This window comes from Ambystoma mexicanum, chromosome 2p, assembly GCF_040938575.1.
Source record: "Ambystoma mexicanum isolate Mex_15411 chromosome 2p, UKY_AmexF1_1, whole genome shotgun sequence".
NCBI lineage: Eukaryota > Metazoa > Chordata > Amphibia > Caudata > Ambystomatidae > Ambystoma > Ambystoma mexicanum.
The window spans coordinates 1,133,215,018-1,133,232,703 of record NC_090923.1 but is presented as its reverse complement, the minus strand read 5'-3'; the positions used below and the strand labels follow the sequence as shown (position 1 = coordinate 1,133,232,703).

General features: G+C 44.8%; 1 protein-coding gene across 4 annotated transcripts in view; it reads right to left on the bottom strand.

The window, feature by feature from the left end:
* EML3 (EMAP like 3) overlaps positions 1-17,686 on the bottom strand; it is a 743,130-nt gene that overhangs the window by 81,345 nt on the left and 644,099 nt on the right. For all 4 annotated transcript variants that reach the window (XM_069645189.1, XM_069645191.1, XM_069645188.1 and 1 more), the window contains one exon: positions 2,731-2,861. In XM_069645189.1, the coding sequence (XP_069501290.1) occupies positions 2,731-2,861 (131 nt within the window). The remainder of the gene's footprint in view (positions 1-2,730; positions 2,862-17,686) is intronic.

The window sequence follows — 17,686 nt, the reverse complement described above, 5'->3', positions numbered from 1 at the left end:
GACAGAGAAATTCAGGCTAAGGAAGAAGTCCTTCTGGGTCTTTACTGACCTGCCAGTGTCAGTAAAGGGAACTAGCCAGCTTTGCATTATGACCCCAATCTTCTCTTTTGTTTAGAATAACTCTTGTCAGGGTTATTCCACAGTGCCTGTAATTATGAGCTTGCCCTTCTGGTTACTGGTTTACTGCATCTACTGTGATTGTTCTTAGATTAAGTTTCTTTCTTTCTATGGGATTGCTGTTAGGGAGAATTCTCTTATAAGGCTAATTTCCCAAACCTAGTGAGTCCCCCAGCAGCTTTGCTGGATTTTTGGGGTTTGTTTATTTCTCCTGCTTAGAGTGAGACTCTTTTCCTCCTACTCTTAGGCATGATTTGTGGTATGTCTTTAACTTTTTGTGTGCTTATGGGCTATGGGTTTTTTTCCACATAGGGTATCATCTGTTTTTGTGTATGTGGTACACAGCACCCTCAGTGCAGTAAAACAGGGGTGTCATAGTGACCCCCAAACATAGACTCCATACCCTGGGACTGACTACTGTCTCCCAGGGCATGTAAAGTCACCAATGACTTTACTAGTCCTAAATTGTGAACAGAACCAGTACAAACGATCATATTGTGGAAGTAATGGAAGGGTTTAATTATATTCCCCCTGGGTCTGTTTTCAAGGGGGCACTGTTCAGTCTCCCCTTGTCGAGTTTCTGGCTGGTGGCAGTGGTTACCACGCGAAATATTCCACCGGAATATTCTTTATGAGTTTTTCCCATTGATTTTAAACGCACCACTTTTTGGTGCAATGTTAAAGATACCGCTGGTTTATTTATTTAATATTAAATCAACGGTTGGGTCTTTTTGCCAGAACTCTTTTCTAAAATGGCGTTTGTGTCCGTCTCTGTAACTCCAACCAAGGTCGGGCCCTTTGTTCCACTTTTTGGCGGGCTTCTCCACAGAAGCCCTCCAAATGGTGCCACTCTGTCTGGGTTCCACAGGATGTGTGGGGAGGGGAATTGGCACCCTAGACTGCGTTGCCTAAGCAACTCAAGTCGCACTCAGTTCTGATTGGCCCAGTGGTGAGCCGGGCATGTTTGAGTGACAGCTAGGCTGTTGAATGGGGGGTTTTCTGCATAAAAGCAGGGCTTTTGGGACTGGAACTTCAGAAGTCGCCACAGGACCTAAGAAATCCGAAGAGGGAAGAAGCTGAGCCATCTGCAACAACGACACCACCGGTAGAGCCCTGCTGCAACGACCTCACCACTTTCCCGACGAGAAGAGGAGATCTTCTGCTGGAAGAGTTTTCTCCCTCTGAGCTGGTGGGATCAACCAGTTTGCCATTTCGCCTTCCAAAGACGTCTCTTGGTCGAGTCGCCCATGCCAAGCACCCCGGCGGCCGGATAGCCAAGCTTCACCACTTTGACCGCGAATAAAAGGAACGCACCTTTTTACCGACGAACTCCGCGGCTGGTCTCTTCCCTGGGCAGTGCAACGACTACAGTTTCCTCCTCGATGAGATCTTCTCTTCCCCTGGTAGAAACCATGACTTGCATCCACTGCCAGGAACAACTGCCTCCGCTGGAGCTTCCTCTCTCTTTAAGGTACTGTGTTCCACCTGGCCTCCCTTTCTTCGGATTGCTAAAGGTGACCCTTAAATCCTTGGCTTTCCAACTGGATTTAGCCCCAGACCTTCCAACTTTACTTCTCGAATCACCCCAACCGTTTTTGAACCTTCTGTAAAGACTTTTAGTGCATTTTAAACCGTGTGATCCTGGGCACATTTCTCTTTGCTCCATTTAAAGTGGGCCTGGCCTATGAACTTTGGCTCTACAGTGTATACTGCCTTCACTGACTTGCTTTGAACTTAGAAAAGTTTTGAGAACTGTTTTATTTTTATGACCTGCCTTTTTCTCTCCCTTTAACCTACTTATTGGAGTGCCATCTAAGTTACACGCTCACCTCTGTTTTGACAAAAAAGTGGTGTTTTAACTTAGGCTTGTCTAGTAATTGCTAAGGGAGGTGTAAATACTTTTCTGATTGTGTTTTGAACTTGCTTTGACTCATAGTGCTAATGTATTTTCTAAAGTGTGTGTTAAATAAATAATTATATACTTTTGATACCAAGCTCTGCTCAGTGTTTGCTTGTTCCACTTTGTTTTTGGCCCTATTGTGTATACTCTGCATACTGCCTTACTCTTCTTGAGAGAAGTCTGACTGTTCAGCCACAGCTACCAGGTAAATCTGGGTGGTGCGGACTGCTACCAATTGGGTTTACTGCTTACTCCTGTAGTCTTAATCTTCTTGCAGTGTTCCCCAAGGGAACTGCACAGGATACTGCCTAACAATTGCGTGCCATCTTATAAACCTATATTTTGAAACAACATGTCTGTCAGTCTCTTTCTGACTCTAGGCCTTCTGCTTTCCCTGATGCCCTGCATAACATAATCTTGCTTTGGTGAAAATGTCTTGTATTTCCGTAGAAGGATAAGAAACACTCAATGATGAGAAACCTAAATATCTCAATGAAGTTGATCTGTGAAATCGGATGAAAGAGGTTGTGGGCTTATTATGCCCCAACCGTACTGATGGGCTCCCATTATAACCCTTCCTTCATCTTCATCCCATTTCTTCCTTTATGTTGCCACTTCATACACTCAAACCTCTTCCCTCCAGATACTTCTTGCTAATGCCATGCCTACTTCCAGTATGTCCTTCTTTTCTCTACTGCTTTCTCCACACTCACCTTGGGCTTGGCACAGGGGTACTGGAACAGATGGACCTTACAGAAGTCGTCAGCCACGGCCACAGTCCGCTCATTGTGGGAGCGACACAATGAATTGATGTCTGTGCCATCAGAACCATCGGGCCACACACCTGTGGGAGAGTAGAAAAACAAAGGCTTTAGAAGGCTGATCTCAAGCATGCCCCACAAGGCAGGTACAGCCTGCTCAAAGAGGATCATGACCCACAACGACCTAACAGCAGACCTCCAATCCAACCAAATAGCCTGCACAAGGAGACAGTCTGTTCCTCAACCCAGTCATAGTATTCCCTAACCTCCTGGGCTCCCACAGACTGGTCACAGGAATAATTACCAAGTTGTTCTGCCTTCTCTCCTCATGAAGAATTTACATTTTAGTCTAAACCCTTACTTACACTGGCCCTTTTGCCCTCTGTTATCATTCTGTATCATACGCAACATTTACTCTTACTACTTACTTATTGCATGGCCCCCCAGGCCCAGCCAATATTAGTCATGCCATCTACAATGGCCTTGCCCTCTTCTTCCGACCCCCATCATCCGGTGACTGTGCACGCAGATGGCACAGTGACCGCCGCCTAGAAGTGCTCATGCTGCGACTCCTCAGTTGATGTGGCTGAGGTGGAAGGAATTGATGCCTCCCCCTGCAGCTGTTACCGTTTGAGGGCATTGCTTTCACAGATTTGCTCAGCAAGGGCTGAGACACCCTCACACATCTCTCGCACCCTTCGGCAGAACCCCATCAGTTATGGTGTGCATGAAGTGACTACACTCTGTGTCCTGGCGTCGTCAAGTGACATCCTCCTTGTGGCACCATGGATCGTGGCATGGATGGCCTGCATGTGGTCAGAGTTACGTTGGCGATGGCCTCCATCTGCCTTTGCCTTGCTTCCATGTCTTCCAGCCTCTGCATGACCATGCCCAATGTGACGTTTGGCTGCAATGGTGAGGGGGTGTGTTGCCTTGATGGGCTGCCGAGAGGGCAGGCATTGGAGGGGGTGTCTGTGTCCGGTTCGGGGGTGTGCTGTGCTCCTGCCATGGGTGTGTGGTGCATGGCGCTTGGACATGTCTCTTGGCTGCCCTCCCCACTGCTCTGACTCACAGGGGTTGCATTGGTGCACTGGCACATGTGTGCTGCAGTAGCTGCCTGCAGTGTCTCCTACACTCTGCTCACAGTCGCAATGCCGGCTCATGGGTCGTCCCATTGGGGCATACTGTGCTAGGCTGCTGTTGCATGCACATATTGGATTCCCTCCATGTCGAGCACCGAGCTGCACTTTTTCTCCCATGGCGCGAGTGGTAGTTCCGGCGGTGGGCCTCCCACTGTGGTCATGGTGTCATGCCTGTACTGGGACAGCAGTCCCCGGACCTGAGCACGCAGGTCATTCCATCTTTTCCTGCTGTCTTCCCTGTCCCAGGGGACGCGGCCGACTGCAGAAACCTTCTGGCTCACCGACTGCCAGATTTTAGGGCGCCGCTGTGAGGAGGTTTTGCGTTGCCTTGTACTGTAGAGCTCATCATGGTGGGCCACAACCTCTTCGACCAGCACAACAAGCTCACCATCTGTAACTTTTGGTCCTTGCAGCTGATCTTGCGTTGCCTTGCCCCTGACCCTCTCCTGAGACATTTCTGCCACTTGGGGAATGTGGATGTCTGCCGGGACTCTGATTTTTGATGGATTGTGATTTCCAAAATGGCCGCCCCAGTGCTTCCCATTACGGCGATGAAGCGTTTCCCGATGGCGCTAATAGCGCTGCCGGCGGTAGTGCTAATTGCGCTGGGTTTTTGGGCGGTAAACCGTTTTTCAGGGGCAGTTTCCCCCGGGCGCAATTAGCGTTACCGCCAGGGCCAAATGCCTGCATACTTGTGATGCAGCGCTATTTGCGCAATGGGTTTCCGGCGGTAACGCTATTTCCGCTAGGCCGAAATAGCGCCTGCTTGCCCCCAGACTCGTGATGAGGCCCTTTGACACCTACGATTGATGTTTAGAATGTTGGTATTCACTGGCACCTACTACGCAAGTGCTAAGATATATAAGTACATTTACACAAATACGAACGTCAAAAAAAGCATACCTAAAGTAAACACAAACATACATATACATATAACAACAAATATTAATAACTTTTTATTATAAAGGATGTCGGCCCACGAAAACCAAAGAATTAACTGAAAGATAGTCATGAGAGGAGGAAACTAACGACAGAATACACAGGCTGACCAGGACAGATGCACTAGTATGCCTCATCAACAGCATTCTGACCCTGAACCATTCAAAGCTTCAACTAACCAGTGTCACATTAGATAAGAGAATTGATAGTACCAACCCAGTTCCACACCCGAAGAAATGGTTCAGACACACCCACCACCCCATACAAGACTCACTATGACACAGCTGGACACGCGCAGCACCACCACAGCGAGACGGCCCATAAGGAACCAGCAATAACCCCACCCACATGGATACAGCTCAAACGGAACCAGAAGTACCTGAACCAGGATACAGACTCCACTAACCAAACCCTCAATTTTCTGCATACTCAACGCACACAAAAATCACACAACCATTTCTCTCCCAGCAATCCGCACGCACTTTACCACAACGCATAAACACATAGGGCCTCATTCTGAGGTGGGCGCAAAGGGATACCGGGCACCGGTAATGACACCGGTGCCGGTAATCCCTTTTCGCCCTATTCCGAGGTCCCTTAGCGGGTCCCTCCTTTAATGCCTGGTTTTACCAGGCGTTATGGACGGGACCCGTTAAGGGATACCTGGGTCAATAACGGTACCGCAATTTGCGGTACCGTTATTGACGCCTTCCCCCTTCCCATTGAGCCCTATGGGGGCTCAAATGGGAATGGGGAATGGCTTTTACAATGGGGACTTACCGGTCTCGCCAAGGTCTGACTGGACCGGTAAATCCCCATTGAACGAGGGCGGACACAGTCCCGTTATTGGTGCTAGTCATGGCGCTAATAGAGCCATGACTAGCACCAACCACGTAAGGAGGCCAATAGACAGCACCTACAGCAAACGAGGCCTCGTCCAATCCGATACTTGCAACGAAGTCCAGCACTCGGTGTATACCGAGCTGATGCTGCCAACAGCACACCACCTCTCACACTCTCCTACACCCCTCCTCCTGACTAACCCTACCCGCCCTCCTTCCTGTTTACAGATCCACCTGAGCGCCTGGGGACCAATTCCGTTGGTGACGGTGCGCTATATAAGTACCTTTAACATAACATAACATATATACTTTTTCCATTTTGAAGAGTTGTATATACCAATTTAATTTGTATCATTACCCAATCCAATGGTATGCGGCTGCCCAGCTCTAAACCTGTCAAATGCCGGTTGTACTGAGATATCAGAATCAGAGAAGAAAGACTTCCAAATATATAAACAAAAAGGGCTGTGGTATAGCAGTACATCAAAGGGACCACTGGGATTGGTTGCTCATGTAAGGTTCTGTTTATTGTACTTATATTCATCGGTAATTGGTAATTCGGGAATGCCCTTATGACAGCTGGCTCATACAGTCAGATAGCAGATCCACAACACATCCACTATCCAACAGCCTCTCTTCTATCAACAGTCAATCCTGAAAGCTTCACCTGCAGGCAATAAACGTTCCATTCCATCGCTGCATCATCCGTTCCATTCATGCAAGTATGCAACTCATACACAAACAAGCAAATCACCAAAGGAAATGCATGGACCAGTAGAGGACCTTAATGAAACGAAAGACCAAGTCGCGTTTAGGGGTATTCAAAAGGGTGCTTTGGAATGGGATTTGCAATTGTAGGAAGTCTTTTGATGGGACTGGGCAGCATTACATACAGGGGTCTCCTCACCAATGAGACAAACTCCCTTGAAAGGAGAAGATAGGTTGGGGCTATTTAAATATTAAATTAACAAAAACAGACTTTGTTTAGGCACTTTGGAAGAATAGGTGGTTTCGAGCTATGGACAATGAAGAAAGACTCGGTGTCTTGTAACCTGCAATTAACATAGTAAACAGACTGGAGAGCTCAGTGATGACAGATCTGTCTGGCAATTCTGGACGAGTCTGTAGCTCAAGGAACTCAATGGGCTGGAGAGTAGGAATGAGGAAACTATCAGGAAAGCCCTATGACCAGACAGCTTGGAATAGAAATGGCTAGAGACTTTGGCCTTTAAGGGGATATCTGTATTATCCCACCTACATGACCAGACAGAACAGTGGAACATTCTCCTAAACTAGATGCCAAAAAAGCAAGAACACAGTTTGAAGGCGGACCCCCGAGGGGTGTGGTTACATGTGGAGAAATGCTGTTGGTGGTGAGAAGCAGCATACCATATTTGGTGCATGGTGCACTGTGGTAGGTTTGCAAAGAGAAAGGCTGTCTGCTTAGGTGCAAAGGAATTTTGTGTTGTGGAGGCTGATGGTGGTGTGATGGACCGCATGTAATAGCTTGGTATTGTTGTATATGACAAAATGGAAGTTGTTTGTTTACGAAGGGTGTTAAAATCTGCAAAGAATAGAAAAGAGACCTGGGTACATACTCTAGACCTCCTTTCCCATGAAACTTCAGTTCTGCTATTCATAAGCTAGACCTTTGCCATTTTGTATGAATGTATCTCATTATAGTCCAATGTTCTTTGCAAAGCAATCTGCTGTTCTGGATGGGGCTAGCTATGTATTCTGGAAAACTGAAATGATAAATAATGACCACATTTGGCGTTTATGCAGATAACTGGCTGCATATGCTCACAGGAGACAGCCATGACATGCTTCCACTGCTAAATCTGTAAACTGGGCTTGGGTTTAAATTTGTTTAATTAGTGGCTTACATGAAGTGCTCACACCTTACAGGGAGAATTTAGAAAGCTTTGTAGGCTGGAGGAGTTCAGCGGTAAATGGAAACAGTGGCAGTAACAGTATTACCTCCACTTTTACCACTATGCCGAAATAAGGTTTACTGAAAATTGCTGTTAATTCCCCAGTGCTATATACTGCCAGAGGAGTGTGTGCCAGTGGCATTACTGACAAGAAACTGTGGTAATTTCCCATGGCTAATTAGGGGCGTAAAGGAGAAATTACCGCAGATTCCTCATCAGATAGATATCCCTTCCAGCGTCAGCTGCTCAGAAACCTTTTCGACAGGGGCGTAGCGCACCTCAACTTGGCCGTGGATCCATCTTGATGTGGCTGTCGTTCACAACGGAGGTTGTACATATACCATGTCACTACGCCCCCTGTACCTCAGTTCCCCACCCTTTTTTCCCCAGAGCTCTGCTATTCCGGAGGAAGATTGTGGAATCGGCTGAAAGCAGACACAACTCTCATATAAACAAAAATGTAACATGAGTTTTCTTTTTTTAGAATGAGGATCAGGACTGCAAGAAGTTGCAGAAGGGCACACACACATATAAGAGGTAGCTCATCTCTTCTTCTTCCAAGAGAAGGTCAGTCATCATGGAAGGCAGGCACTTTCATAGCGGGGCTGGCTGGGAGGGTGATGAGGAATCTGTGGGAGAAGAATCCAGAGAAAGAACATTACCGGTAAGTAATTTCTCTTTCATTGGATTGCTTCCTCCCGCAGATTCCTCATCAGACAGATTCCCAAATCAATATGTAGTCTGGCGGTGGGATGAAAGTCCCTAAACCAGGAAGCTCTGTAGCACTGCTCTATCACGCAGCACGTCCAAACAGTAATGTTTGGTGAAGGTGTGCAAAGATGACCGTGTTGCCACATAGCAGATATCTATAACCAGCAAATCCCTCTGGAGGGCTGAAGAAGCAGCCACACTCCTAGTGGAGTGAGCCCTGATGCCTGATTGAAGCTCCTTTCCCGCGTGTTGGTAGTACTCTGCTATACAGAGTGTAATCCACCTCAATATGGTCTGCCTAGAAACAGCCAAACCTTTTCTTGACAGGGAAAAAGCTACCAACAGCTGGTCAGCCCTCCTGAACTCTGCTGTCCTTGCGACATAGAAACTAAAGGCCCTCTTAGGGTCCAACCTGTGTAACCTCTCCTCTTCCTTGGAAGGATGAGGAGGAGGTTAGGCAAGTCTATGCCCTAGGAGATGTTGAAATCTGAAACGACTTTGGGCAAGAATCCCGGCCGCGCTTCAGCGATACCTTTGACTTAAAGAAGCAGAAAAATTGAGTCTTGTGTGACAAAGCCTGCAGCTCACTGACCCTTCTGGCAGAAGTGATTGCCAGTAGAAAGGCAGTCTTCAAAGGGTATGACGTTCATTCATCGCCTGTTTTTGTTTTGCAGCACTTTTTGCTGAAATTGTTTTGCTGAAAAAAAATATTGTAAAATAGGGGGGGACATATAAGGGGTAGGGAGGGGTGGTGTATAGGGAATAAACAATAGTGAAGGGGGATTGGTGGGGAACCCCCTAAATACAATTAAAAAATTTGATTTTTATTTTGGCAAAAAAAGCCACGAAAATAAACTGGGGATTAATGAACATAGAACCCTTCAAAGTGGGTAACCGAACTGGGCAAGATTGTATGAGTTCAAATGGAGCCACCATGAGCAAAGTGAGAACCAAGTTAAGGTCCCAGTTTGGGACAACAAAAGGAACAGGCGGAAACGTTTTCACAAGTCCTTTCAGGAATTGGGCCATAACTGGTATAGTAAAAAAAAAAAAGACCCTTCATCTGGAGACATTTTGAAAACAAAGCCACCAAATATCCTTTGACTGTTGCAACCCGAAGGTCTGCCGAGGCCAGTGACAGAAGGAACTCCATCACTGCAGTGGTGGGGCAAGAGGTGGGGTCAATTTCGCGTTCCCTGAACAACGCTTTGAATCTTCTCCATCTGCACACGTACAGGAATCTTGTTGATGGTCTGCATGCAGCCAGCAGCACCTCAAGTACCTCCTCTGAGAGGTCCCAGTCATCATATCTCATTCTCTCAACAGCCACGCATGTAAATTGAGGGAGTCTTGGTTTGGGTGCAACACTCGACCCTCTGACTGGGATAGGAGGTCCGGCCGACGATGCAGCCGGAGAGATGGGCAAATGGCAAAGTCCAGGAGTTCAGAGTACCACGTTATCCTCGCCCAATCCGGGGCGATCAAGATCATGGTCGTCTGGGACCTCCTCAACCTCCTGAGAACCCACAAGATGCAAGAAGTCCGCGGGAAAGCATAGTGAAGGTCATAGTCCCACTCCACTAGGAATGCATCCCCCAGTGCGCCTCTCGCCAGGAATTCTCTCGAGCAGAACTGTCTGCACTTCCTGTTGGACTCCGTGGCAAACAGATCCACTGTTGGGGTACCCCACTGAGCAGAGATGTCCTTGAGAACCTCCTTGCATACCTGCCACTCATGTGAGACAGTGCTCTGCTTTCTCAGGGCTGCTCAGGGCTTTCGCCAGACCGTTCTCCGTACTCGCCAGATGGACTGCCGCAACAGAGATCTGGTTCTCTAACAGCCAGAACCACAGCTGCATCGCCTCCCTGCAAAGTGGAAGATACCATACACCTCCTTGCTTGTTCAGTTAGAAGCGGTCCCCAACCTTTTGAGTGCAGTAAGCAAAATTTGCATATCAAATGAAATGGTAAGCAACATCCATTTTTCTAAAGAACATATCCGTCCTGTTTGGGTGGATATATTATTGCAACAGAAATTAGAAATGTAATAAACTTAAGACCACTTATAGAACATTTTAATTTGCAGTACTTAATAGTTATCTAGACCATGTGAAATTCTAGTAAAAGAAATTTGCAAGGCCTTTAACTTCATTTCACATTAAGTGGTTGTTTACAGGAAATATCGAGCAAATTGAGTGGTCAGTAGGACATTTGTATACACATAAGACCAATCAAGTTGTTCAAAAATATAGTAGGACTAAATAAACATTACAAGGGTTTTCAGGTTCTCGAGCAAAATGTTTTTTAATAATGTAGTTCAAATGTTTGAACAGTAAAACGGGTCATAAATGGAGAACTGATTTTCAGGTGTACTTTGGGATTCTGCCTAGAGATTTTCTGCGATCTTTAGTGGCAAATGTTGCACTCCTAATCATACAAGATCAGCAATATTGTTCCACAGTCATTGAATTCTGTATTGTGGATTCTTTTTTATTCAGGAATGTTATGAAATTTTGCATTTCTGATTGAACGAATAGTGAACACTATCCTCTTCAGTAAATGTTCCATTGGCCAGGGCAGGCACCACAAAGAAGATGTCGGACAGCTGTGGAGTGGGGGTAGGGCTAGTTGGTGAGGCCTAAGCTCGACAAGGAACAAGATACTTACCTGTAACTATGGTTCTCCAGCATGGGTCTGGCGTGGATTCACATGCTCATGAATATTCCCCGTTGTCAGGGGTTTCCGGGGAGGGCTTAGTACAGTGGACCACTGCTTCACTCTGAGTACCATCATGGAGAAATACGGTAAGGTTAAGGGAGGGAGATTATTTTTTTATTTTTGTTTATTTGGAGAAAGCATTTGATTTGATTGATAAAAACATAGTGTGGCATAATCATTTTATTGTGGTCCCTAACGGTTTATTAAATCTTATCCATCTATAATACGCAGACATCTCAGCGTCTGTCCGATATACAATATCGAGGAATTATACATTGTTTATCCCTACCAATAAAGGTGAAAAGCAAGGCGGTCAATTGGCCCCAATACTTTCCTTTCAGACGTGATTCTAGTACTTCTCTAAATCCACCTTCTCACCTTCTCTGAAGGGTACATTTTATAGCATGCTTCTTTATGCCGAAGACACAGCTATTTTGAACTTAAAATTGTCAGGTCTCCAAGAGGGCCTGCTAAACACAAAGGACTATTTTGGGAAATATAGTTTGAAATAAATATGATAAAAACAAAAATGCTGGTGTTCGGGAAAAGGGTGAAAACCTGTAGCTAGTTTTTAAATGTATGTAGAAATGAGGTGGCAGTCTCATTTTTATTTCAGCCTACTCTTTTTACATTTTTATTTCATGTTTGAGGCATTCTGATTGCAAAAGTGCCCAGAGGCATGTAAGGCAAAGGTCTGTTCCATGATTTTTAGGTATCAGGTAATATTATCCCCACCAATAATATCACCATATATGTGGTCGTGGAGTAAGGCCATAGGCGATCTTATTAGTGGGGATAATTTATAGGGTTATTGGGACCGAGGTTGCAGGGGTGTCCCCCGCTCCATTAAAAAAATGATGGTGATATGATATGATATGATATGGCATTTGTAACGTGCCTATACACAAGGTTGCTGGGGTGTCCATCGCATGTTCGATGGCTTAATATTGCTGCAAAAATATACTGATATTTTTGTATGGCAATATTTGTGCGGAGATATTAATACATGGAACCGATTCTTATGGCAGCAAAATCTAGAGTGGTTCAAATTGTCATGTCATGAAGCGGATGCAAAATAAATTCCTGGGCCAAATAGCAGGTCTCCCTGCAGATACACCTGGTAGTGCCTTGCCTTGTGAGATGAATTGGGGGTGTTCAGTTTGAAGGTGTCAGGCCACATCCAATTTTTTACCTATTTTTAAAACACAAATGTGGGATTTTCTGCTAATCATAAAGTGAATTTCAATGTAGGTGCGATTGCAGCCTCCCCTTGTACATAAAATACTTGTGGTACGGGGGCTAGGGGGATTTGGTCCATTTGGCTAGGGGGTGGGATAATACTAAATTTGGCACATTAAGTCAACTCAAAATAGCTCTTAATGCAGATGTCCAATATATAAATAGGCTGCCCTCTTTAGCTTTATATGCAGACTTAGTACACATATAAGATGGAAAGGAGAAATCTGTGAAATAAGATCCCCACAACGTTGGGGGCTGATCCTAATGGTACGTTTAAATGTACCCACCATTCAATAAATTAAGGTGTGCAGGAGGAAGCACAAAGTGTGCCTGCAAAATGGGAGTTCATCAAGGTTTGTTTCTTTTCTGTTAATCTGACATTGTTTCTCGGTTTTGCGTAAGCGTGGGCATGCATGGGAGCTATGTTATGCATAATTAATTGTAATGATCAGGGTTTTATATATAGCTTGTTTGAATATGTTAAAGCTGCTTAGTTTAGTTTATTATTTGTAGAGTGCACCCAACCCTGAGGTATGCGTTTTTATTTTGGGCTTGTTCTATGTTAATTTTATGAAATATGATACATGTTTTTAAATGTTGCTAACTTAATGGAGAAATACAATTAAATAAATACCGGTCATTAAATGGTAGATCTTAAAGATCACTCAATTGGGGCATTATAGGTTACCTCCTAAGAATTCTTTTGGCATGTAATGGCAAATTGTGCATTTTAAAGCTCCGAGGCCTGTTACATTAGTAAAAAAGTGGTTAGGAATGAAAATAATATTTTTCGGAAGTATTTGGAGCCTCTTTTCTCCACCCAAGATTTTACACAAAACTTAGTGGCAATCATTGGTCAAAGCTTTGATCATTTGATGACCACTTCATAGAGGAGTGTGGCAGTGTTAACTAAGTATTTGGATTAATTAATTGGCTTGTTAATTAAAATGTGTTAACAGTAACTTAATTTAATTTGAATATAGGGAAAATGAATTATGAAATATGTGGCATGACGTTTACCTTATCTGCCCATTATCCTCCTGCCAGATGGACAGAGTATCAAATGATGACAATTTTTCCACAAGGACACTATGTAAAAATAATTATTGGTGACACTAAAATGAATATTTCCGATAAATATAATGCATGGTGGCATCAAATACAAACCTCACTTGTACATAAAGCAGCGAATTTAAATTATTATTAAAGGTAAATTGGGTATGCATTCCACTTATTTGTCCATTATGCTCCTACTAGATGTACAAAGGAACAGAATATGACAATTCTCTCCAGCACACAAACCTGGTTCAAGTATTTTGCTCATTAATACACTAGTCAGCTGGGGAAAGTATCTGAAGAAGACAGGGTTTTAACAATGATACCGCTATAATAAGTGAGGGCAGTTACTGAAAAATAATAATTTGCATGGTGGCAACAAACTCAAATCTTGCATATATAAAAAAAATAGGTCTGCTGCAACAACAGCAGGCTCATTGGCCAACATTCTCGCACAGTCCATGGACCCGTCCTGGCTATTCTGCGACTGAGGTCTCATCCCTTCAGCACCTCTCTCTAAGCCTCCACACCATGGCCCAGCGCAACTGGCAAGCAACAATTTAGGGTTCTTTGAGCAACATGTTGGGGGATCACTGGCCTAAGCCTTGCTGTTCAGTCACACTACCCAGATAGAGTTTGGCTAGACATTAGTGTTAGTCTCTGCTCATCAGAATAGGGTGTCCTCTCAGAATGTCAAAAAGACGGATTCTGAAAATCCATCTTAACAGCGTCCCATAAAATGAGACTGCAAAACTCCCAAAAATGTATTTCTGCCCTAACATCTGTCTTTGATTTGTGAGTGAAACCCTTCATGGGACTGCAGCCCCAGGTATTATTAGGTCTGAGCATCATATCTAATCCAGATGTTCCAGAGTCACACTTTGGAGCAGATGTTGTTTGAGGTGTCTTTTGTTCCAATTCAAAAAAGAGTAATGGCGTCCCTTCTGGACTGGGCTTTTCAAGCTTAGGTTATGAGGTCTCAAACGCGGGCACCCAAAGGATGCCCGCTGATTGCTGATGCCAATCAAACTGTGCATCACTGCTTCAGTTCTGAGTCTTGCAGTCATCCATACGAGCAGGCCCCCGGATTGCTGGTGCTTCACCATTACGCCTTTGCAAAGCACCACAATGGCTGAGCTGGTTACACGCAATGTTATATTTCTCTTTCTGGTTCACAATTTCTCTTTGACACTTTCTTGGGGTCAGAAGCTAAAAAGGTATTTTGTGTTCCCTCACACTTCCTCAAGGGACATTTTCCCTGACTGTTAAGATAGATTTTCCGTTTGTGGTCTGCAAACCGTTAGGGGGAAACGTGAAGTACTAAACTGTGCCTGAAAAAGAGTGATGCATAATAGTGCAACTCTATTCCCCTAATGGCCTACGAGGATTCACAGGGCCGAGCAGATGGGAGATAGGTATGGGAGGGCGACATGGTGTGCGGGAGGGGGTGGCGCGATGCAGGTGCGGAGAAACCCCCTAGAAGGAGACAGAAGGAGGGGGAGAGAGAGGGAATGGCCTTGCAGAGGGTGGCCTTCAGCAGGCGGCCAAAAGAACATCTTGGGCTCCCCGTGTTGTTCCGTTGTGACCCCCAGACTCTTCTGGTCCCCTGTGATGTTCTGTTGTGCCCCCACCCACCTCTGATTCCGTGTTTGTTCCGTTGTGCCCCCACGCCCCTCTGGTCCCCTGTGATGTTCTGTTGTTACCCCAACCTCCTCTGGTCCCACGCGATGTTCCGTTGTGCCCCCCACCCATCTCTGGTCCCATGTGATGTTCCTTTTGCTCCCCACCCCCATCTGGTCCCCTGTGACGTTCCTTTGTGCCCCACCTTCTCGCATACAGGTGTTTCCTGTTTTGCTTGATTCTTCTACCCTGATTCCCCTTTACCCCCTTCAGTCCTCCCCCCACACCTTACCTCTGCAGAAGTCTGTCCGGATATATTCTGGTTTCAACATCACCGTATTGTGGCCGATGCTTGGATTTGACTTTTATGGACTTCATTGACTCACAATGCGTCACCCTTTCTCAACTCTCATGCTGGACTTCCCCTGCATCTTGTACTCATGGCGGCCCTGAATCTTGCTGTTCCCATCTTCATCTTCAATCCTGGCTTGCATTTGCTGTTCTCTCGCAACATCATGTGTTACTACTGACTTCTGCAATTGTATTTGCTTTCCCCTCTTGCTTCTCCACTCTTTTTCATTGCTTACTCTCTGTTCTCTCCTCCTCTCCTTTCTCCCTTTCCTATCTCCTCCCCTTACTTTCTTCTATGCACTTACTCTATCAGAATTGTCCTTGGACTTAGCATGATAGCAACCTGGTTTGTTATCCTCCCCTTACTTGTTTTTTACTCTCCCACACCCCTCCAGCACTATCTCAAATGTCATCAGGCCTAGTACGATAGTCACTTGTTTTGTTCCTCCCCTCCTTTTCTACACCATTCTCCCTCACCTTTTGTTAATCTCCGGCTCTACCTGAAATGTCGTCAGGCCGAGTACGGTAGTCGCCTGTCTGTTTCCATTTCCTTCCCACTCTCCCCCTCCCTTCCTTATCTATGTCTTAGCTCTTGCACTATCTGAAATGTCGTCAGGCCGAGTACAATAGTTAATTTCACATTCTTATTGTTCATGGGCATGTAAGAATGTCACTGTATTTTCCCTTGTTCTCTCCCTTGACTTGAAGCGCTTTAAAACACATTGTGTATAGGCGCTATATAAATAAACGATCATATCATATCATATAATCATAAAAGGAACAGAAATGTTAATTTTAAAAAAGGGATAAAAAAATACCTCCTCACAAGTTCACTGTAGGGTGATGTCTGATGATTAAAAGCAACAAGGAATCTCTCTCACGAGCCCCCTGCACTGGTTTCTGAGGAGCTGATCGGTGCTCCAATAATAGATGAGCTAAGCAAGGGAAGTAAAGCAAAAATGCTTTACATACCTCCAAAAGTCAGGACAGGAATCAAATCACAGGAACATTTGGGGGATTCCATGGATGTCAAAGGATGGGAAGCTGCAAAAAAATATTTCCCAACATTGAGTTATGGGAGGGGTAAAAGAGAATAGGATAGGAATGGACAGGGGAACTAGGGGATGGACAATGTGGTGATGCCTAGTCCCATGGTCATTCCAGTAACATTGCTTGGTGCTAGACGTGGGACCTTTTAACACTAAATAGATTGGGTATGGGGGTGAGGCCTTTATGGATCCTCCATGTACCTCCCTTGTGGTCAGCAACACTTACGGGGTTTCTTCACCTGGCCCCCAGATTCCCTCTCACCACCTTTCACAGCCTCAAAAGTGGGACTTTGTCACACCTAATCAACGAATGACTAACCTTCAGGTATATCCTTTCTAATGGATGTCATTATTCCTCCTACAGATTCTCATCTATGATATGTGAGGGGTCAGAAATGTGAGGCGGACAACTTTGTAAAGGGTTTTCAACTTTATCCATTTTATTAAATGAAAAGGTTGGTTAAATGCCTCACTATGACTACCCTGACGAGGATTTCCCTGCCTAAAGTAAACTAAGAGGAAACACTCTAGCAAAAGGATATCGGGCCCTCACACTTTTACAACAAATAAAGCAATAAGGAAATATATGGCAATTCAATCCAACAATATAACATATAATTTGATTCACAATATATTCAATGTCTCTTCTCATAATCTGGGTGAATTTCCTTTTCCAGATTTTGAACCAGGGGTTTCTCCACAGTTCAAAGAAAACAAGGAAATCTGTTTTAACACAAAGTACCAATACAGTTTCAAGGTTTTGTATAAAGTTCCACGGCTTCAATAACGTATCTCCAGAAATTCGAAGTTCCCACTCCTTCTGGAATAAGAACTGTCTCAGATTGGTTTTCTTCTCATACATAACAACAAAGGTCTTTGTCTGGATAATGTCACAACTTCTGGGATTCAAAAATAAATAAACTATTCCCACTCCTCTTGGAGTAAGACCAAAGTTCACCTTTGTAATAACAACAAATGTCTTTGTCAGGATGATTAACATCAAACTTGACTTCAGGAAGAATTATATCTTTTCTTCAACAAGTTTCCACAAGGCACAAATCAATATGAATTGTTTATGTTAGAACCAGAGTTTAGCGCTTGCATCAACTACTACCTGGCTTATGCATCTGTCAGGCTCTTTTCGGGCAATGCCCTTTGCCCTACGGGTTTACTCACCTGCCCGTCTACTTCTTCACCCACAAGAACAGAAAAGTGCTTCTGTGGTAACTTCCAACTTAGTTAGCATAACAACTTCATTATAGTTCTTCAGCATCAAACTTTAAATATATTGTGGAAGAAACAAGAAAC